Raw genomic sequence first — 23,913 nt, 5'->3', positions numbered from 1 at the left:
TCTAATGCGTAAATGGACTTCCTGAGTTCTGTGCGCCAGTCTAACTTTTTAATTGAACTTCAGGAAGTTGTCCTGGCAATTTCTGATTTATATCTGTCATAGTGCAAATAATAATCTGGGCCCATGAAGGGAAACTGAAGTTTGAGGAGGAGGTTGTGGGAACCTCCCATCTGTTACAAGATGGTCAAGAAATCTTGGACCTGTGACTGGAGTCCAAAGTGGAAGGTGGTCTTGGAAGAATGGGTTCTTAACCTGTCCAAACTGATGCTATCTCCAAAATACAGTATCAGAATAGAGTTGAATTCTATGGGGAAGCTCCTACTCATGCCCTTGATGGAAATTTGTCTCTAGCACACACCAACTATACATCATAAAATGGAACATTATTCAACCTTAAAAAGGCAGAAACTTAATTCGCTGAGCATGATCCCTTTTAGCTCCATCCATGTTGCTGCAAACTGCATGTGTTTATTTTTTTTTTTGATTGCTGAGTAATATTCCATGGTGTATATGTACCACATCTTCCTGATCCAGTCATTTATTTTTGGGCATTTGGGTTGTTTCCATAGCTTAGCTATTGTAAATAGTGCTGCTATAAACATAGGGATGCAGGTGCCCTTTGGAATTAAATACCTAGTCGGAAAGAAAAAGTAAAATACCGGATGGTCTCACTCATAGCAGGAATTTAGAAAACCTAAATAAGGGACCAGGAAAATGACTAATTAATACAAAGTAAAAATCAAAATCAGCAAGCAACTATAAAGCAGAGACACACTACGGGGGTGGGGATGCGGGGAGAGGAAGGGTTAAGGTCAAAATAAGGGGGGGTGCAATTGTATGGGGAATATAAACAAAATGAAAATGCATACATTGTGCAAAAATGAAAACGATGTAAGAATTATATAAAATAAAATATTTTTTAAAAAGGGAGAAACTTCAGACACAGCATGGATACAACTTAAAGACATTATGCTAAATGAAATAAGCCAGATACAAAAGGATGAATATTCTATGACTACACTTATATGAAGCACATAGAACAATCACATTCATAGAGACTGAAAGTACAATGGAGGTTTCCGGGGGGAATTGAAGGGGAAAGGAAAGTTAGTATTGAATGGTAACAGCATTTCACTTTGGGAAGAAGAAGAAGTTCTGAAGATGAATGTTGCTGATGGCTGCACAGCACTATGAATATACTTAATACTCTGCACTGTACAGTTCTAAATAGCTAAAGTGGTAAAACAAATTACTGGAAAAATGAAATAAACAAATACATACACTATAGGTCTGAAATCTTCAGTGTTAGACTAGATTCTAATTTCATTTAAATTTTTTTTTTAATACTCAAGTTTGTTTTTTTTTTTTTAAAGATTTATTTATTTATTTATACAAGCACTGGGTACAGTCAGAAGCACAGGAGGGTGAGAGAATCCACCAGAGCCAGAGCAGGGAACAGAACAGGCAGACTGACGAAGTACACTACTGAGGGTAGCAGCGGACGCGGCAGGAAAGGTCTGCACACCATGTGGGACCCTCGCTGGTGCTTCAGAGGCTGCGGGCAGCTTTGCAGCCCAGTGCTCAACTGCTGCGCCACCAGGGAGGCCCTAATTTCATTTAAATTTAAATTGCACTTTATTAAATTTAAATTGCATTTTGATCAATATAATCAGAAAGGAACAGCAGTTTTCTGAGCTGGGCAGAACATTGTGCTCCCCCTACTTTTCCACACTGACCTCAGTCTGCTCACTGGCTAAAGAAAATGGTGAAAGAAACCATTTACTATGATGTCTTTGGGATCAAACCCAGTGCCACCCAGGAAGAGTTCAAAATGGTTTACAGGAAGGCCTCCCCGGTGGTGCAGCAGTTGAGCGCTGGGTTGCGAAGTTCGCTGCAGCCTCTGCAGTGCCGGTTCAATCCCTGGCTGCTCCCCAGCCACCAGAGGAGGGTCCCACATGGCGCTCAGACCTCTCCTGCCGCCCGCTGCTCCCCTTAGTAGTGTACTTTGGTCCTTCTGCCTGCTGTACTTCCCACTCTGGCTCTGGTGAATTCTCTCACCTTCCCGCCTTTCTGACTGTACCCAGTGCTTGTATAAATAAATAAATAAATCTTTTTTTAAAAAAAATAAGTAAAATAAAATGGTTTACAGGAAACTGTCCTTGAAATACTACCATGATAAGAATCCAAATGAAGGAGAGAAGTTCAAATAGATTTCTCAAAATTATGAAGAGCTCTCTGATGCAGAGAAAAGGGACTTATATGACAAAAGAGAACAGGCTATTAAATAAGGTAGAGAAGGTGTCAGTTTTGGCTCCTCCATGGACATCTTTGATATGTTTTTTGGAGAAGGAGGAAGTATGCAGAGAAAAAGGAGAGGTAAAAATGTTGCACATCAACTATTAGTAAATTTATGTAGTGGTGCAATGAGAAAGCTCGTTCTACAAAAGAATGTGATTTGACAAATGTGAAGGCTGAAGTGGTAAGAAAGGAACGTAGAGTGCTGTCCCAAACGCTGAGGTACTGGAATGCAAATAAGAATTAATCTATAGGACCTTGAAGAGCTCAGCAAATGTAGTCTGTGTCCATGGAATTCCAGGGCCCAGGGGAATGGATCAGTCCTAACAATAGACGTAAAAGCTCCTGTGGAAGGAAGATAGTGTAAAAGAAGATTCTAGAAGTTTATATTAGCAAAGGCATGAAAGATGGCCAGAAGGTGACATTCCACAGTGAAGGAGGCCAAGAACCATGACTGTAGCCAGGAGGCAATATCACTGTCTTAGATTTGAAGGACTGTATTGTTTTATTACTGATTGAAGCATTGTTGGCTTCCAAAAGCCAATATCTACTTTTGACAACTGAACCACAGTAATTATCTCTTATCCAGGTCAGATCAGATTGTCAAAAATGGATATAACAGGTGTGTGCTAAATGAAGGCAATTTATCATGGACCATATGAAAAGGATTGCATAATCATTGAATTTAATGTAAACTTTCCTCAGAGTGGCTTTTTCTTTCCTGATAAACTGTTTGCTGGAAAAACTCCTACCTGAGAGAAAAGAAGCAGAAGAACCTGATGAAATGGACCAGGCAGAAGTGAGGGACTTTGATTCAAATCAAGAAAGATAACACCATTACAATGGAGACACTTACGGGGATTATAATAAAATACATAGAAGAAAACAGAGGCAAAATATTTCATGACATAACCTTTAGTGATGGCATTAGGGAGTCATCCTCAATAGCAAGGAAAACAAAAGAGAACATTAGCAATATCTGTTATTGACAACTGAACCATAGTAATTATCTGTTTATTTAAGATTTCTCCCTTATTTTCTTGGCGAGCAGTATTGTTCCTCTTGATCTATTCTACTTCCACAACTCTCTCTTGAATTTTTCTTTTTCCTTTTTTAAATTTTAATGTGCCACTCTACTTTCTATAAAGATATTTTCTTTTTTTTTGTATGTAGAAGAAGTGGGGTGTCAGCCAGAGTTGGGGGGGTAGGGGATGAAGGGTGAGAGGATTCACCAGAGACAGTGGGGAGCAGATCAGTGTACTGAAATACACCACTAAGGGAAGCAGCAGGTGAGACAGGAGAGGTCTGCTGTTCCATGTGGGTTAACTTCCTTGCCAGGCATAGAACTCAGTCTGTAGCTGTGATAGCACTGAGACTTAACCCCTAGGCTACCGGAGAGGCCCCACTCCTCAATTTTCACCTCCTGTATTTCTCTTTTGAAATATTGAAACTCCATTTTGATCCAGTTCCAGGGATCTTCATTTGTTTTTCTGTGTTTTCTTCCATTTCTTAGAATTTCTTTATCATTGGAGTTCTAAACTCTATATCTAATAGAGAGAACATAGTTTCCATATTTATGAATTAGGGTTCTAGAGATTTGTTTTCTCTGTGTTGTACTATTTACTTGGGTACTCATGTTGTTTGTTGGATTTTTCCTCCTGTCCATTATTAGCTTTGGAACCCAGCTCTTGTATGTGGGGTTTCCTCTGGGCATGGTTCTCCCCCCTGATTGGTCAGTGTTCTCATCTATTTGTGCAAGCCTCTAGTGGAGTTTAATGAGAGGTCTTGAGCCTCTGGCCACTCTGACTTACCCCCAACATGGGTCCAGCATCTCACCAGTCTGGGTGTGTACTGGTGGGTCTTGCAGAAAGCCGTGAGACCTCTGCTGGTCTGGGCTGGGGCTGGCAGTGTTACAAAGAAGGTCACAAAGTCTCTGGCCCCTCTGGCACCCTCCTGATATGTGTCTGAGCTCTCTCCCATCCAAGGATCTAATGCTTTTTGTCTTAAATGGCATCCTGTGATCAGTGGACCAAATTGTTTGGACAAAGGTCAAACAGGACTTGGAGCAACTTAAACTACCTACTGTTAATTTCTTTAACTAAATTTTCTCAATGGAACATTTGAATAGCTAAATGAATGAACTCATATGGAAACATAACAAATATAGCCAAATGAACTCATATGGAAATATAACAATATCCCTGCACATAATTTAAATCACTATTTTTCTATTACTTGTAGCTCAATATATTGTGAGTGAAATATCCTTTAAGGGCAAAAAATCAAGTTGTGAGTGTAGGGGAGAAAATTAATTTTCCCATTACTTTTTCTAGGTTCTTTTTTTTTTTTAATAGAGGCATGTTTATTTATTTATTTATTTATTTATTTATTTATTTATTTGTTTGTTTGTTTGTTTGTTTTGTTCATACATGCACTGGGTACAGTCAGAAGCGCGGGAGGGCGAGAGAATTCACCAGAGTCAGAGCAGGGAGCAGAGCAGGCAGAAGGACCGAAGTACACTGCTGAGGGGAGCAGCGGGCGGCAGGAGAGGTCTGCGCGCCATGTGGGACCCTCCTCTGGTGGCCGGGGAGCAGCCGGGGATCAAACCGGCGTCGCAACCCAGCGCTCAACCGCTACGCCACCGGGGACGCCCACTTTTTCTAGGTTCTTAGTTGAGACATTGCTATAATAAAATACAGCTTAATAGATGAAAACAAACCAAAGTTTAAAAACCTCCTGCAATTTTTAGAGAACCCCTGCAAAATGGAGTAATTTGTCGAAATGGTCTAAGCTACATCACTAAATAACACCTTCAGCTAAAGACAAAGGATGTTGGGGTGGAGGAGAAGACCAATTACGGGACGTTGCCTGGAAAAGGCACAGGCAAACAAGAATATGACTGTTATGTGAATTAAGTTGCCATCTTCTCCACTGATAAGCGTTACAAAGATTTGGTCATTTCCTCTTCTCATGCAGGAAGGGAGACAGAGTTCTTTATACTTGTCCGGGGGAGGAAAGGTGATTTCCCCAGGCCCCTCAGGGTTCTTCTCAGATTGGTGCAGCAATCATAATAAACATCAAACAGATTAGTGGGAGAAAAGAACAAATTTAATTACATACGCATGGAGAATGTGCATTGATGTAAATTCTAAAGTAAATGGGATAAAAAGAGGGTATTTATGGTGATAGGGGCCTGGGGCTTGTAATAGAGAGTAGAAGGCCTCACATGATGAAAGGACCAAATGCTCTATAATTACATGTTTGTCTGCCATATAGAAAGGTTTCTCCAATAGAACATTTATTTCTGGAGATAATTCAAAATCTGGTTAGTATTCCCCAATTTTCATTCTTTTAGGTAGTTAAGGGAGTAGTAAAAGTTTCTCTTGAGACTGCAGGATCTTGATTGACCTCAATTCAAAGCAATGCACATGCCAAAGCGACATGTCTTGGAGAGGCCTGTTTTGGACATCTTTGGGGGGGAGCTATTCTTCATAATGAAGCATCCATAGAAACCCAAAAGGAGGGCATTCACAGAACTTATCGTTGGGGAACCATAATATGTCCTTTTAATACAGTGCTGGGACCCAATGAGAAGAGAAACGCCTTTGTTTCAGACCTTATGTAGGTATCTTTTCATCTAGCTGTTGACTTGAATCCTTTAATGTCTTTTGTAATAAACTGGTAATCTAGAGAGTAAACCAATTTTCAGCTCTGTGAGTCATCTAGCAAATTAGTTGACGCCAAGGATGGGGTCATGGGAACTCCTGGCTTTTAGCCAGTAGATCAGAAGTACAGGTAAGAACCTAGACTTGCAACTGACTTTCTGAGTTGATCACGTGGTTGTGAGAACTTCCAATCTGTAGTTGGCTGGTCAGAGACACAGGTACAATCTGGACTTGCAATTGGGGTCTTCGGTTGAGGCTGATATTGGAAGATTGAGCTCTTTATCAGTGGAATCGTACACTATCTCTGATAGTCAGAATTGAGATGAAATCCTGGCTACCCTGCTCATGTTTGAGAACTGCTTGTTGGTGTAGGAAGGTCTCCAAACATACTGAAATTGGGTCCAGGAATCCCTTCACCCAACCCTGTACAGTCACCTATGGGTGCCTTGTGACAATATACATCCCCCAAGGCCTGTAATAACAATTACTTCTAGGCAGTAGGTTGGGAGTGAGGACTTTCTTTTTTTCTTTGTATACTTCCTTGGTTTTTCCTTTAGCAAGTACTATTTTTGTTATAAACAGAAAGTACTATTTTTGTTATAAATGTACAAATCTAAAGAAACTGATAAAATAACCCTGGTGTTAGTCATTGTGCTAGGAATAGAATGTTTTTTTCCAGACATGGTTATCTGTTATGAATATTCATCTAATCATACCGGCTTTCTGGAAAGAAAAAGCAACCTTTTTAAAGTTGTAAGAAGTTCCAGGACTGATATTATTTTATTATATGATCTATACCCCAGGGGAAATAGCTGCTAATTTGCCTCCTATAATCATGGGAGAATCAGGGTCTACAGAAAATATATGTTAACAGCCCTTTTGAATCTTTGAATATGACAGTATGATGGATCATTTTTTTAGTAGTTGGATTTCCCATTTCCCATCTGTTACTAAAAGTTTGCTTCTTAGGCTCTCTCTCCGCTACCCCCCCCCCCCCGCGGCCCCGCCCCTCCCCGCCCCCGGCCTCTTTACTCCATCTCTCTTTTGAAAAAGTTTCGTCCAGAGAAAGTAGGTCTGTGTTTCACCGGGCTGCTAGGTTCTATTTCCTGGGTGCTTAGGGCACCCAGGCATCCTTCAGGATAACCAAGCCGGGCAAACTTCCTTGAGGCCTCGCCCAGTTATTTCAACCACGTGGGTTGAGGCACATTTCCTTAAAGGTCCTTACTGCAGTCCGGGATTTCTAAGCACTGATATCAGGGAGACACAGTTCTTAGATAATCAGGCTTTTTGCACAAAGAAAAGAAAGATTTGAAGAATTGCCAGCAGGAATGACGGACAGAAGCCCCTTTGAAACCGATATGCTCACTCTGACCCGCTATGTTATGGAGAAAGGACGTCAGGCCAAAGGGACAGGGGAGCTCACGCAGCTGCTGAACTCCATGCTGACAGCCATCAAAGCCATTTCCTCAGCAGTGCGCAAGGCCGGTCTAGCCAACCTGTGAGTTGTGGGGTGCAGACAAAGGGATCTGAGGTCGGGTGGGATGTGAGTAAAGCTGCAGTCCTAGGGTCAGAAACCCAAACTGAATCTGTTTGTCTCTGTGCCTTGGAAGGAAGTTGCAATTAAAGTTTCTGTCACATGTGATTTGATAAAGGCATATATATGATACTTGTGTCAAGAAAGGAAGTTGGCGAATTGCTTTAGAGGAAAAAAAATACAAATATGTATTTGCCTATCATGACTTGTATTTGGCATTCTCCCTGGCACAAACCAACAGCCAGGAGACTTGGGAAGTATCTTTCTCTCATTTGCAGATAGGAGCATTTTCATGTCAGGACTTTGGGAGCTAGCAATCATTTCCAAAATAGGTAACTTTCCAGGGCCAGGCCCTACATCATGTCTCTCACAATGGAAAGGAATCTTTTGCTGGCCACATTTAAACATTTCTTCTCTGGCTTTTTCTTTATGCCCTCCATTTGGTGTGTAAGAAATGTGAGGCACAGGCCTGGGAGGAGGGAATGCAGAGCTTGCTTTCACTTTGTGCTCTGCAGTACTTTATCCAAGCACGGAAAGAGGCCAAGTTCACACCAAGGCTGCTGATTGTCCCAGCCAAGTGTCCACTTTTAAGTATGTGATTTCAAAAAGCAGTTTCTTTCTTTGAACTTTCCAACAGAGGCCTTCTCAGACATTCGAAGGGACTTATTATTTAGGTTTCAAAATGAAGAAATAACAAAATACGATAATTTAAAATATTTCTTAACAATTTAGTGCTTTGAACAAAAAAGACTGATAGAATTAACTCAGAATGTAATTATAGAATTTATTTATGTGACTTTGTGAACAAGTAATAGGATGCTTTATAGTTGGGTTCCCCCCCACACACTCCCACTTATTGCTATAACTTTGTTATTGCCTCATTTGTTGTAAGGTTCTGCATTTAAGGACCCTCATGTATGTGAGATGCAGCCTTTTGCCTGTTCTGCTCCTACAAGGTGGTGGACTCGTTGAGTGACACCAAGTACAGAGCATACTCACTTTAAGTCCTTCATAGGTTCTTGGAAACTACAACCTTGAGAGAGGAGTTATAGTGAAGCCAGATCTTCAAATACAGTGTTTCCTTCAACATCAGGCCCCCGGACAATTTTTCCCCTCACCAACTCTGTAACAAAACTACACTGGACCCCCTGAAGCAACTTTGCTTCCCCTTGTGTTTGGGCCATGCTAAACTCACTGCCACTTCCTGGGCATCTCAGTGTTATCCACCCCACTCATCAGGCTCCTTTTCTATAGGGTGCTGGCCAGGCAGCCACGCTGTGGGGACACTGTGCTAATCATTGGCAGAACTCTGTGATAGTGAGTTTTTGCTTTTTTTTTTAAGATTTTAGTTTTATTTATACAAGAACTGGGGTATAGGTCAGAGGCGTGGGAGGGTGAAAGAATTCACCAGAGACAGCAGGGAACAGAGCAGGCAGACAGACCGAAGACTCTGCTGAAGGGACTAGCAGGCGAGGCAGGGGAGGTCTGCCATGCCATGTGGGTTTCTCCCTGGCCGGCCGGGAATCGAACCCATGCTTCAGAGGCTATGGACAGCTTCACAGAGCAGCGCTCAATCTGCTACACCACCAGGGAGGCCCACTGTGACAGTGAGTGTCCAGATGAAGTGGCTCAGGAATTGCATAATGAGAATCATATGACTTAGTTTTTCCTGTCATGTGATAATGGGCAATGATCTAATGGAGAAGATTCTTGTGATATTGTGATTTATAAACAGATTTTATTTGGTCATTCAGATGATGAAAATATATTTCTCATATGCATTTGGTCTTCATCTATAGTTCCTAGCTTACAGCTGCTCAAGCACTTGGAATTTCCTAAAAGTCCGAGAGATAAATGTGTGTGTGTGTGTGTGTGTGTTTTTTAATGTTAATGAGGTGGTTTTTGTTAAGCACCTAAGGATGATGCTAGGAGAATCTACCAATTGATTAGAATATTGGAACTTTCAGTCACATCCGCAGAGCTCAGGGTAGGGAGAGGCCTGGAGGTTGAATCGTTTGACGATCTGCTACCAAGGATTTAATCAACCATGGCTATTATAATGAAGCCTCCACAAAAACTCAAAAAGCTGGGGCTTAGAGCATTTCCAAGTTGGTGATCATGTGGAGATTTGGGAGAGAGTGGAGGGAAGGGTCATGGAAGCTCTGTGTCATTTCTCCATTCCTTGCACCAGGTATCACTTCCTTCTGAATGTTCATGTATAGCCTTTATCATATCCTTTTATAACAAACTGGTAGTCCAGGGGATAAAATGTTTCCCTGAGTTCTGTAAGCTGCTCTAGCAAATTAGCCCAACTCAAGGAGAGGGTCCTGGTTTTATAGACTCCAACCCAAAGGAGTGAGTCCTTTGCCCTCTAGAGAATAAACCCACAGAGAATGTTGGCTGTAGTTAATCTGGGCAAAGTTTATGAGGACGTGTACTCAAAGAGTACAAGGGAGGCAGCCTGAGGATCTGACTCGAGGCTGACTCTCCAAAGTGAGTCTGAGACCAGTTTTTAAGCAGTCTTCAAAGATCTTGTATCCTTCTTTGGGTGATCCTCCAGAGTAAGCATACGTGTTTGATTTTTCATAGCTCCAGAAGTTACATGGTCATCATGGCTGCTCATAAACCTGGGAACTGCCCCTGTATGGTCGAGAGCACAGAAAGCATAAGTGGAAAAATGTTAAGTTAGAACAAGGTGGGCATTAACAGAGTAGTTAAAAATGTGGTATCTCTGATGTCCATCATGTCTTCCCAGTCTCAGGACCCTCTGATGGCAGGGTGGCTGTTGACTGGTCTGACTTGTTCCTGTCCCCACTGTTCCACATCCTCTATTTCATTGGGAACTCTTAATTAATATTCAGTTGATCAAAAATACAGTGCTTTGCATAAGCATCTGAAGTATGTGTGTGTGTGTGTGTGTGTGTGTGTGTGTAGGGGGGACAGAATTGTAGGATTAACCCCTTTACCTGTGGACCTGATGCCATCTTGAGGTAGACACTGTCAGAATTGAGTTGATTTTTCAGATATTCTTTTTTTTTAATAATTAATTTATTTATACAAGCACTGGGTACAGTCAGAAGCACGGGAGGGTGAGAGAATTCACCAGAGCCAGAGCGATGAGCAGAACAGGCAGACTGACGAAATACACTGCTGAGGAGAGCAGCGGGCGGCAGGAGAGGTCTGTGCGCCATGTGGGACCCTTGCCGGTGGCCAGGGATCGAACCTGCACTGCAGAGGCTACTGACAGCTTCGCAGCCAGAGCTCAACCGCTGCGCCACCAGGGGAGGCCCACTTTTCAGATATTCTATAGGTGTCTGAGTCTGAGAATTGTTGGTGTGGAGAGGCACACACTCTCTCTTGCTGGTACTGGGTCCAGAAACTCATTCAGTACTGATATGTCTTAATTTGTAGAGCCTTTTTAAACCTTAGTAAGGCCACATGATGACAACTTCATCTCTGTGTGTGCTGGTCCTATCAGAAATGCTCAGTAAACGCTTTTTATTACTACCATTCAGTCAAGACCTGACTGGTCGATAACAGTCACTGACCACTAGGTGGCAGCCACAGCCTATGAAACACACGTCAGAATTCTGCTCTTTCTCTGGGCTAGGTGAGAGGTCCCACCGCTGGCAGAGGAACCAGTAGTCCTTCCGTTCAAACACCATCCTTCTTATGGGCCTTCAGTAACAGACACCAAAGATTGTCACAGGAGAAGCCCTCTGAATGGAAATTCCTTCTTTTTAAGATGCTGAGATTATTTTAAGAGGACCCTGGTATTATATCTTGGAGAACTAAAAGGCTGTACTCTGGCGCAGTTCTGCTCATGAAATGGGACTTTCACATATTCCCACTGTTTTCCCAATCAGAGGGACTCAAACCCTTCATTTCTTTGGTTTTTCTGTTTGGTAAGACATTTCTAGGCACAGGCTTAATAAGTGGAACTTGAAAGTGACCAGGAGGTCTCTTTCCCACTCCTTGCTGTAGGAAGAAGGGAATGCTAGAACGCCTCCCCTGGAAACCTCTCCATGGCTCTCTACTGTTGCAGTGCTAGAACATCCCATTTAAAAATTATCATTGAGTTTTAGTGCTAGTTAAACATGTTAAAAATTATTTCCCTGTGGGTGTAAAGCACTGTATTACCTACAGTCTCACTTGGAGCAGTTCATAGGCAATCAGATCTCACTGTGGATGAGTTTCAGCTCTTTCTGGAAGGGGGAGTGTTAATGACAGGTAGACTTAGTGGGATGCCCAGAGCCTGAAAGGAGGGTGCTGAGGGCCAGTTGAAGGGTGGGTTGGTGGGGTTTGCTAGGCTAGAGAGCCTCTATCTGGGCTCTGCTCACCACAGGCGAGGGCATCCTAGCTCCTCATTCTCCGGCCAGCAGCAGTATCAAGATTCCATCTTAAATACAAGGATTGGGTTTGTGATTCCTTTAAAATCTGATACAAAAATAAACTAGTTTTGTTGCTGCTGCTGCTGTTTGTTTTCTTCTGGTTTGAATCAGAGGGTATAATTTTTGAAGCCAGGCAACAGTAATATTTTCCAAGGCAGCCAACTCAACTCATGACCTACATCAGATATCAGAGAGGGGAAATTTGTTGAAAGGTGAGAGGCTGTCACCACTCTCCTTTTAAGTTGTTCAGTCATTCTCAAACCTGGCTACCTAATAGAACCACCTATTCCTTCAACAAATAAATGCCATTCAAAAAGTAAACTGGTCCAACCACTATGGAGAGCTGTGTGGAGATTTCTGGACCTACTAAACATAGAGCTTCCACAGGATCCAGCAATTCCACTCCTAGGTATTTACCCAAAGAACACAGAAACATCAATTCCAAAGAACACCTTCACCCCTATGTTTATAGCAGCACTATTTACAATAGCTAAGCTTTGGAAACAGCCCAAATGCCCAAAAATAGATGACTGGATCAAGAAGATGTGGTACATATATACCATGGAATATTACTCAGCATTCAAAAAAGATAAACACATGCAATTTGCAGCAACATGGATGGCCCTGGAAGGGATCATGCTCAGTGAAATAAGCCAAAAAGAAAAAGAAAAATACCGGATGGTCTCACTCATAGCAGGAATCTAGAAAACTTAAATAAGGGACCAGGAAAATGAATAACTATAAGAAAGTGAAAATCAAAATCAACAAAAACTATGAACCAGAGACACTTTTTGGGGGGGGGGGGGCGGGAGGGGAGGGATTGGGGTCAGAATGGGGGGATTGCAATTGTATGGGGAATATAAAAATAAAATTTATTAATTAAAAAAAAAAGTAATGGAAGGGAAATTACTTTCATGCTATCCTTCATAATTCAGTGATGTCAGTGGACTCCCTAGCCCTCTTTGCTCTAGGTGTTATAGGGCAGCCCCGATACAAAACGGGGTGCCTGACTGTGGGTCCTCACCCGCGCGCTTAAAAGGACATATCAATGCTCTACTGCAGGCACACACGAAAGGTTAATAAAAGGTTTATTTACAAGGGAAGGGCAAATGAGGAAATGTACAGCTCAGGGAGAAAAATGGGAGACAAAGTTTTAAATGCGTCCTACCCGATTCGCTGATCTGGAATCCCAAATGGCACTCTGAGAGCTGGCCCTGAGCCAGAAGCCGTGAAGCCAGGAGGCGAGCGACAGAGAGAGGGAGAGCCCCCAAGGCCCACGTGTTTGGTTTTTATACCAACCCTGGCTACTTAACTCCACTCTCAGGTCCCAGCCACCTTCCCTTTGGTGGTGACGGGATTTGTCTTTCCCAATGTCTTGATGACTTTGGTCTGGAGTGGGGGTGGGGTCCACAAAGCCTGTATGGGATTAGCTCAGAATATCCTTTCCCCCTAACATAGGTGCTATTGTCTGGTTTCCTGCTCTCAAGACAAAACGTAGAATCAGGCAGGAGGCCTCTCACCAGGGCAAAAGTCCTGCTATGAGGAACATACTGGGAAATCAGTATCTGCTGAAAACAGCAGGCAGATATTATGGTCAGATTATCAAGATCAGCTGGAATATCTTCCTGATAAAGATTAGCAGAAAGTTAGGTAAAAATAGGATTCGAGATAGTATGCTTTGATCAGTAGGAACTATGGAGCCCTCAAGCAATAGCCCTGGTCACTCCACCCTAGAGTATACCAGATAATAACACATCCCTGATAATAATATACCACCACATGTACTTCCTCCATGTACTTACCCATCTTCTCTGAACCCAGTTCCAAATAAACATGAGACTGCCCATAGTTTGGGGCTGCACTTATTTAGGTGTAAGCCCCTCTGGGCCTCTCTCCACTTGGACTTTGAGTTGTCTTTCCTTCGACCCACTCTGCTCCCAATGCTGCCACCAGGAGAGGAGGCGACACACATCTATTATGTCCTCAGACCCAGTGATAACAAATGCAGTAAGTCACTGTTGCCGCCCTCATTGAATAGATAATCCAGCAGGAAGAACATTCCCTTGAACAGGTTGTGAGCCAGAAATGACAGGAGTGTGCTTGGTATGTGGTGGGAACTTGAAGGTAGACCATGGAAGCTTCAGAACAAAGGAAAAATCTGACAGTGGTGGACAGCGTTCCCATGGAAGGAATGCCCAGAGTGAAGGTGAAAAGGAGAGGAGCAGCTTGCTGAGAGTTGGTGGTCGCAGGATATTTGCAGATATTGGAATGAAAAAGGCTTAAATGGGGTGATAGACTGGCTCTTGGAGGGAAGAGCTTGGAGCGGAAGACAGCAAATCCAGGGTGTAAGGCAAGTGCGTTCCCTGTCGTTCAGGGGACCGAGACTTACTGAGTGAGTGAAGGGGCGAGGGACAGAGGCCAGGGCTTCTTTGCTGGAACCTGCAGTCTACTCTAGGGGTTGCAGGAATTAGATGAGATGAGTGTGATCTAACAGGCATTTTCAAACTGCCCCTCCCACAAGAGATATGAGAAAAGCCCCCAAAAGGAGACAAGTGTGCCAAACCCTCCAAGAGTTAACACCCCTCCTGCCAACCCCCGCCCTGCCCCCAGCCTAGGAATATAGTCTTCACTGGTCATTGTGTTATAGGGCAGCCCCGATACAAAACGGGGTGCCTGACTGTGGGTCCTCACCCGCGCACTTAAAAGGACTTATCAATGCTCTACTGCAGGCACACGGGAAAGGTTAATAAAAGGTTTATTTACAAGGGAAGGGCAAATGAGGAAATGTACAGCTCAGGGAGAAAAGTGGGAGACAAAATTTTAAATGCATCCTACCCGATCCGCCGATCAGGAATCCCGAATGGCACTCTGAGTGCTGGCTGTGAGCCAGGAGCCGTGAAGCCAGGAGGCGAGCGACAGAGCCAGAGACCCCAAGGCCCATGTGTTTGGTTTTTATACCCAACGTGGCTGCTTAACTCCACCCTCAGGTCCCAGCCACCTTCCCTTTGGTGGTGACGGGATTTGTCTTTCCCAAAGTCTTGATGGCTTTGGTCTGGGTTGGGGTTGGAGTCCACAAAGCCTGTATGGGATTAGCTCAGGACATCATTTCCCCCTAACAATTGTAGGATTTTCTGGTCAGCATCAATGTGGAAATATTTTCTATTCCCCAAAGACAGACTAGATAATTTGTCACAAGGCCTTTTCCCATTTCCCCATAGGTAGGTTACCTAATCCTGAAATAACACCCTCTTCCCCCATGTCGCCCCTTTTCTGCCCGTAAGAGCCTTTCCTCTTGTATAGCTTTTTGGAGCTCTCTTCTACTTGCTAGATGGGATTTTGTTCAATTCAGAAATAGTCTAATTAAACCAATCAGGTTTTCACAATTAACTGGGCTGTATTTTTATTTAATACTAATACTCTAAAACAGAAAGCTAGACTTTTTATAGTAGAGTTATTTCTTATATTGTATGAAAATATTGTGAAGAACCAAATTAAATTATTGTTTATCCCCAAATTTCCTTCCCACCCAGCAGACCACTATCCTGGCAAGATAATCAATAAATATGTGAAATTCCAGTGCTGGGAAACTGTGGTCCTTTACTCTCTGGAGTCATTAATTATGGCAATGTGTCTGACTTCATGTACATTGTCTTCATCTTCCAATGCACAATGCAGGTCTGTAAGATTGAACTCCGGTGAGGCTTATCAGGAGAATAAAGGACAATGATGGTATCCCCAAGGTATGAAGGAAGCAAGGCTGAGAATTAGCACTGTGAAACTGGATTGATAATTTGAAGATTCTGGAACTCTGAAGGCCAGTGGTCTTAACATCTGGGCATCTCTGCCAGTTTCAGCTCACTTAGTTATTTCATTCAACCTTTCTATTCTTAGGTATGGAATTGCGGGAAGTGTGAACGTGACAGGGGATGAGGTGAAAAAACTGGACGTGTTGTCCAATACCCTGGTGATCAACATGCTCCAGTCCTCCTACAGCACCTGTGTCCTGGTCTCAGAAGAGAATAAGGAGGCGATTATCACAAACAAGGACAGGCAGGTACGTGTGCAGGGGGTCTGAGATACATGTCCATCTTTATCAGTAGCAGTGGCGCTACTGAGCTGGGAAGAATCTTTGGTTGCTTTGCTTTTCTTTCATTTCTTGGATTTCCCTTTATTGCTTACTTTTTAATTTCCAGAATCAATGGTTTGCCTACTTTTTTAGTTGGAGGTATGCTGTCTGGTGAAGAAAAAAAAAAAAAGACTCCATAGCAGGGCAGAGACTCACTCAGGAAATACATCAGAGTGATTTACTGAAATACCTCAGTGGTGGGGCTCAAGGGTTTTCCCCTAATGTACATATAACTAGTGCAATTGGGCCTCCCCGGCGGCACAGGGGGTTGAGCACCACGCTGTGAAGCTGTCCAAAGTCTCTGCAGCGCGGGTTCAATTCCCCGCCGGCCAGGAAGCTACCCATATGTCGCCGCAGACATCTCCTGCGTTGCTCGCTGCTCCCCTCAGCAGTGTCTTTGGTCCATCTGCCTGTTCTGCTCCCACTCTGTCTCTGGTGAATTCTTTCACCCTCCCACACCTCTGACTGTACCCCAGTTCTTGTATAAATAAATAAATCTTAAATAAATAAATAAGACTCTATTGCAAAATAGTTTATATATATATAAAAACAAACAAGTGCAATTTGGGGCCTTTAAATTCAAGTTCAGTAAAAAGTAGAGTTCCTGGCAAGAGTCTTTTACTCTTCCCTTCTCACTTTTATTCCACCTCTGCCCCCAACACCTATTTCACCAAGGGATGATGGTTTCAGCAAAGATTTCTTCATATCTGACAAACTACTGGAATAATGTAGTAAAGAAGCTATAAAGATCCTGGTTAATGTAGCCATATTTACTATGGTTTGACAAAGAGTTTAGTATAGAGAGAGGTTCGCTGGTGGTCAAAAAATTCAGCCCATGTTCAGCTGTGATACAGTAAGGCAGAATAAATGCTGGGCACTGGTTGAGCTACCATTTCATGATGCATGGGCAGAAGGACAGGAAGGGTAAAGTCAAATTTATTAAGCTTCTCTGTATGCTAAGTACTGTGCATACTCTTGCTGTCTCACGTAATTTAAGCTAAATCATACCTATCACTTTCAACTTTAAATTCACACTGCACTGATCTTTGGTGCTTTCTGCAATTGAGACCACTATGTTCTTGTGCTGGAGACCAGCTCCAGCGAGATGTCGTGTCAGGGATCTCAGAAAGGAGAGGACGGCATCGGTGAAGTTTTTCGGAGGGCTGAGGGGAAGTGGAGAGAGGTAGAAGTGAGGTAGACACAGACACCCTCTCTGGTGCAAGTATCTCCTACTGAGGGTCTCAGCAGGTCTTTATTTATACCTTAAGGTAAGATTACATCAGCATAAGCATTTATACCTTAAGGTGAGATTACATCAGCATAAGCATCAAAGCAGAACAGAGACAATCATTACATATTTTCTCATGAATATACAAAGACCCTCTTGATCTCATACTACAAAAGGACACTTCTTTAATCTGATTAAGAAAATCAACAGGGACAATTGCTCTCCTAGGTACAACTCTTTTTCTAACATAATCAATTGTCTAAGACAGTACAATGTTCAGTAACAATCAATCATCCTGTCAAGCCTTCCTAATTTTGGAGTAGACATGAAAGTCCATTGTTATGCTATATTACTAAAATCAACCCATTCTCTAGTCTTCAATTCATCTAGCCTAATATCAATTACTTCAAAGTAATCTAAAACAACTCATCAAATATATGTAAGTTCTACTGAAGTCTAACTCTTAACTAGAATTTCCTAACCTCCACATACCCTGAGAACTGTTGGCCTTTCGCATACACCAGGAGATGTATTGTTGCCTCAAACAGGTACCCCCCAGGTTAGACTATGGTTTCCAAGCACAGCTGGTTCAGGGAAGCTTGTTCTCCATAGTTCTCAGGGCCGAAACATTTCTTTCCTAACTATATCTTTAACAATTTTTACTTCTTTTGTGATAGTTCATGCGTAAGAACAATAAGCCAACTGTCACCTGGGTTCTGAATTAGGTTTTCACATGCCAATTTATAACTAACTTACTTCAGCATTAACCAAGAACAAAGAGGGGAGCATTGGCAGGTGTTGCCATGGAGACTCCCTAGTTCAGATCTTCTTTGGGAAGTGCAAGAACTCCCCTCTTCTGGGAAGTACAACTTTCCCTCTTTGGGGGAGCACAGGAACTCCCCTCTTCTCGGGAGTCTCCCCCAATGCCCGGACCATGTCAAGAGACAGCCTGGGAGGCACAGCCTGCCGCATTCTTGTGCTCTTTCCCAATTGACCTGAGCCTCACTGGTCTTCAGTGCTAGCTCTTGAATGTGCCATGTCTGCTTTCAAACTTATTCTAGATGTTCAATAAATATGTTGAGAGAATGCATATATGGATGAATGGACAAAGTTGGACAGAGAGGATGGGGAATTTCCAAGTTTATGAATAATCCTACCCCCTCCCTTATTGCTCAAGGAAAAAAATAGAAAGAACTAAATCAAGAACTAACCTGATTGTTGACACAGTTAAAGCTAGTCCTAGCTTCCTTATCTCTTCCTCAGAAGGTACTACTTTCAAACCTGGTTTCCTTTCACCCTCATATCTCTAAGTCCCCAGTGCAGGAGAGGAGGCAGAGCCAGAGCAGACCAATATAGTAAAGAAATAAGATCAGTTTTGGTGGGGGGGAGCTATTTGGGGTGGGGATGCAGACCCTTTGTGGGTTCAACTAATCTGTTTATGGACAGATTGAACCCAAGCTGCACAATTCATTTATACTGATACACTCTGCCCACCTGAAGAAATTGCATATTTGGATGAGGGTATCCTCTTGCCCTACACTTCTCTTTGCTGTAGTGTTATTTGCTGCACATGGCAACTTATGTGAAGTGTTGATCAGAAGATGATCTGACCAGGTATTTCTTCTCTGCTCTGAGTTTAGGGGAAATATGTGGTCTGTTTTGACCCTCTGGATGGATCTTCCAACATCGACTGCTTAGCCTCCATTGGAACCATATTTGCCATCTACAGAAAGGTAAGGAGATCTTTAAAGCCTCCCTCCTCTGGCAGTTTCTGGAAGGTTCCTGAGTAGGAGCATCTAGTCTGGAATTCTAATTTCTGTCCTTCCACTACTGCAGATAACCAACCTTGGTCCAATCAAAGGGCTCCTCATTGGAAAACTGAATTGGTAAATTTTCCTTACTTTCTTCACAGCATTAACTTTAAAATATTCATCATGGTAAATGGGGCCTTATTTTGAAAATATGGATGGAACTCAATGTTAGACATGTATTAGGTTCCAGGCAGCTTCTGAAGGTCCCGTTATTTCTTATTGATGTATCTCCAGTCTTACCACATTTGTTTTCTATAGTTGCTGTAAAAATTTGCCACACATTTTTTAAAGATTTATTTATTTATGCATACAAGAATAGGGGTACAGGCCAGAGGTGGGGGTTGAGAGGATTCACCAGAGACAGAGTGGGGAGCAGAACAGGCAGACTGACTGAAATTCACAGCTGGAAGGGAGCAAAAGGTGAGACAGAGGTCTCGATGTGGGATCGAACTTGTGCTGGCTGGCCAGGGATCGAACTTTTGCTGCAGAGGCTGCAGATAGCTTCATAGTGCTGTGTTTAACCCCTTGTGCCACCAGGGAGACCCTATTTGCCAAACATTTAGAAGCTTAAAATAGCACCCATTTCTTATCCTCCAGTTGTGTAGGTTGAGAGTCTACAGGAAAATCTGGATCCTCTGCTTGGGGGCTCATAAGGCTACAACCTAGGTATCAGCCTGCCTGGCCTCCTAGTGAGAGACTCCAGGTGGTGGGGGTTTTTTGAGGGGTGATGAGGGTGTGGTTCAAGGAGAATTAGCTACCAGGCTCATTTAGGTTGTTGGCAGAAATTAGTTCCATTCTGTCACAGGATGGAGATCCTTATTTTTTGCTAACCAGTGTTGGGGCTAACCAGCTAACCAGCCTTACCTTCTAGAGATTTTCTGCATTCCCTGGTATTTGACTTCTATGTCCTGAAAGCCAACAGGCAGGCCAAATCATTTGCATTCTTCTAAAGAAGTGCTCTCTAACACACCCACTTTGCCTCATCAACGCTTCCTCTAGCCACTGCTTTTAAGGAGTCATTGGATTAATTGGGTCCTCCTGGATAATCCAGACTACTCTCCCTAGTTTGAACTGGTAACCCTAATGCCATCTGCAGAGCTCTCCTTTGCCAGGTGTTGGAACATACCCACCTCTATCCACACATCTAATGACAGAAATGATCTTATCGGTTGGTCTGTGGCCAGTCGGTAGGAACAGAAACTTCATGTCAGGCTACATAATCCCGAATAAGCTTTAATTTAGGGATTATTCCTCAGTCTAATCAGAGTGGCTGTGTCTTTGCCCTTGGGGCTTCTTGGAGGACGCCAAGGGCACTTGTGTTTCTTCAGGGTCCAGCTGGTGACCTGCTGTAAGGTCAGGAATGGACACAGAGCAGGTTTTCTATGATCCCATGCAGAATGGATAAAGGAGGAGTCGGAGCCCTCAGTGGTTTTTTGCAGGCCTTTTATTGGGATTTACCCTGTACACAGCAGGCAAGGTTGCTGGGGGGCCGGGAGGCTGGCAGTCCTCCCAGCCCCCCAGCAAGTCTTCACTCTATCTGGGCTCTTGGTGTTCTCTGCTTCTGCTACTTCTTTCTTGGCTTCTCTTTTGGCTTCTGCTGGCGTCCCCATGACGCTGACCTTAAAAGCCCAGTCTCAGCCCAGGTGAATCCCCCATCTACCTATGCCCACACCCTACTCCAGGTGCTCGCCATCAGGCATGCATTCAGGAGTGCAAGGATCCATCATCTATCCTGATGGTGGGAGGGCAGAAAAGCCTGACATTTTTCCTTACCCTACTCCTGCCTTCTGGCTGGTCTTAGAGACCCATCCCTGACTCCATGTGAATACGACATCTCCACTAGACTAATAACCAGCAAACAAACTGTAGGTAACGCTTTCCTACTGATTTGGCACTAATTATGTATAGTTAATTTTCCATGTATGACTTTCTTAGGACTCCTAGATTATAAACTTGGGAGAATCGGGCATGCGCCATACCATCTAATGTTTGTCTGTTGATACTGATAACGTAATATATCTGTGTTTGGCTGATAGTGGTCCAAAAAAAGGAGTGCCAGAAGTTGGTTTTCAGGGGTAAAAGCTTAGCAGAAAACTAACCTTAGCAGAATATGTGAGTTAACCTGAACTATCTTTTTGGGAGGAGTAGCAAGAGATAGGGAAGTGCTCTATTACTCATCTTCAAAAGCAAAATGGAAACTAAGCCAGCCTGTATTACAAGAAACCTTAGTGGGTGTTGCTGAACCAGTTGGTATTTCTCTTTTTCACTTGTGAATAGAGAAAAGGTTTTTGCTGAGGGAGCCAGAGAGAATGACACAAGACATTTTCTCTGTTATTTGAGAAAGTTAGAAACTAAGAGGATGGTTCAAGGTTAAGCAAAAATAAGCTTTGTAAGGAAAGTAGATTTATTTCTGCATTTTACTTACAACTTAGAAATAAAAATTAAAGGATAGATGGTGTGATAGCCATGATATTCTGCAAAAAGACACCAGTTATCTTTGAGGTATTTTTAAATATCAGTTTCATCATTATGTCTGATTCTGCTGAGCATGAGGCAGGTGCTGCTCTGTTCACCTGCAAGTTAATCACCACAATAATCACCACAATAAATTTAATTAACATCCAACACATAGTTAAACATTTTTTCCCTTACCATGAGAACTTTAAAGACTGTTGATAGCAACATTCAAATATACAATATATTGTTATTAACTATAGTCACATGCTGTATGTTATATCTCCAGAACTTATTTCTCATAACTGGAAATTAGTACCTTTTGATCATATTCATCCATTTCTCCCTCAACCACTTCTCCCTCTGCCTGGAAACCACCAATATGTTCTGTTTCTAAGAGCCCATTATTTTTCAGATTCCACACTGAAGTGAGATCACACAGTATTTTTCTTTCTATGTCTGACTTATTTCACTTAGCATATTGTCCTCAAGGTCTATCCATGTTGCAAATGGCAGGATTTTCTTTTTTATTTAATGGCTGGACAATTTTGTATGTGTGTATGTATGTACATTTTCTTTATTCATTCAGTAATGGGTGCTTACATTATTTCCAAATCTTGCCTACTGTAAATAATTCTATAAAGAAGGTATCTCTTTGAGTACAGGTATCTCCTTGAGATAGTGATTTCATTTTCTTTGGATATAAGTCCAGATATAGAATTGCTGAATTATATAGTAGTTGATTTTTGAGGAAACTCTGTGCTGTTTTCCAGAGTGACTGCACCAATTTGTATATCTATCAATAGTGCTTAAGAGTTTCCCTTTCCACATACTAACGTGTGATTTCTTATTTTTTTATTGAGATAACATTGGTTTACAGAATTGCATATAATTTACTTTAAAGCTACTTTGAAATTAATGATACACCATGATTTTACATCCTTGGCTATTTCTTTATAGGTTTTCTCCTCTCCGGGGTAGTCACCATAGCTTTCTCAACACCAAAGAACCTGTAGTCCCCCACCATAGTCCACTGAGCTCTCTGTCTTCCTCCCTCCACCCATTGTATTCTCCCTTCCTCTGTACACCTGGATGCTCAGATCTCTGGCAAGCTTTCAAGGATTGGTTTTAAAGTTTGTCTAATCCTTTGCTTGGTTTCCCTATATTCCATATATAAGTAACATCATCCAGTATTTATCTTTCTCCTTCTGGATCACTTTATGTTGACAAAAATGGTGTGAGTTTATCTTTTTTTTATTTCTGGGTAGTATTCCATCATGTGGAGAAAAGGGAGCACTGTTACACTGTTGGTGGGAATGTAGACTCGTCCAGCCCCTAAGGAAAGAAGTGTGTATTTCCTCAAAAGACTAAAAATGGATTTACCATGTGGTCCAGCAATTCCACTCGTAGGTATCTACCCAAAGAACACAAAAACACTAACTCAAAAGGAAAGCTGCACCCCTATGTTCATAGCTGCACTATTTAAAATGACTCAGATATGGAAACATCCTAAATGCCCCAGAACAGATGAGTGGATCTGGAGGATGTGCTGTGTTTTAAGGGTTTCATCATAAATTGATGCTGAAGATTATCAGATCTTTTCAGCATCTGTTAATATTATCATGTGGCTTTTCCTTTCCTTTAATTTATGTGGTGAATAACATTGATTAATTTTTGGGTGTTGAGCCACCCTTGTATTCCTGGTATAATTCCCACTTGGTCATGGTGTGAAATATTTTTAATGCATTGTTGGATTTATTTGGCTAGGACTTTATTGAGGATTTTTAAATCTCATTAGGGAGATTGGTCTGTAGTTTTCTTTCTTTCTGTTGTCTTTGGTTTTGGTATTAGCGTAATGTTGATCTCATAAATATGTTTGGAAGATTTTTTTTTTTTTTTGAGTAAGAGTTTGAGTAGATACTAGTTTATCTTTGAAGGTTTGGTAGGTAGGACTCACTTGTGAAGCCATTTTATCCTGGACTTTTGTTTCCTGGGAGAATTTTGATTACTGTTTCTATTTCCTTACTTGTAATTAGTTCGTTCAGATTTTTTATTTCTGGCCTATTCAGTCTTGGATGATTATATAATTCTAAGAATCTGTCCATCTCATTTAGGTTGTTGAATTTGTTTGCATGTAAATGTTCATAGTAATCTCTTACTATCCTCTGAATTTCTGCAGTCTCTGTTGTAACTTCTCTTTTATTTTTGATGCTATTTATTTGAGTTTTCTGTTTTTTTTCTTAGTAAGCCTAGCCAGAGGTTTGTATATTTTGTTTATTTTTTTCAAAGAACAAGCTTTTGGTTTCATTGAGCTTTTGGGCTGTACCTTTAAATTTCTATTTCATGTATATCTGCTGTGATTTTTATTTTTTCCTTCCTTCTACTGGCTTTGGATTTCTTTGTTCTTCT

At 42.1% G+C, this 23,913-nt stretch overlaps 1 protein-coding gene and 1 pseudogene across 2 annotated transcripts in view; both read left to right on the top strand.

Annotated features, from left to right (window-relative positions):
• The first annotated feature begins 1,762 nt into the window (after positions 1-1,762).
• LOC119231443 (dnaJ homolog subfamily A member 1-like) lies at positions 1,763-3,127 on the top strand (annotated as a pseudogene).
• Positions 3,128-7,014: 3,887 nt separating this feature from the next.
• Positions 7,015-23,913, top strand: part of FBP2 (fructose-bisphosphatase 2) — a 66,613-nt gene continuing 49,714 nt past the window's right edge. For both annotated transcript variants that reach the window (XM_054689049.1, XM_037493841.2), the window contains exons 1-3: positions 7,015-7,458; positions 15,777-15,939; positions 18,880-18,972. In XM_054689049.1, the coding sequence (XP_054545024.1) occupies positions 7,289-7,458; positions 15,777-15,939; positions 18,880-18,972 (426 nt within the window). In that variant the 5' untranslated portion in view covers positions 7,015-7,288. The remainder of the gene's footprint in view (positions 7,459-15,776; positions 15,940-18,879; positions 18,973-23,913) is intronic.

This window comes from Talpa occidentalis, unplaced genomic scaffold (genome assembly GCF_014898055.3).
Source record: "Talpa occidentalis isolate TD23 unplaced genomic scaffold, MPIMG_talOcc4v2.1 talOcc4.7, whole genome shotgun sequence".
NCBI classification, from domain to species: domain Eukaryota; kingdom Metazoa; phylum Chordata; class Mammalia; order Eulipotyphla; family Talpidae; genus Talpa; species Talpa occidentalis.
Note: the sequence above shows the minus strand (reverse complement) of the source record. Positions and strands in the feature narration are given on the sequence as shown.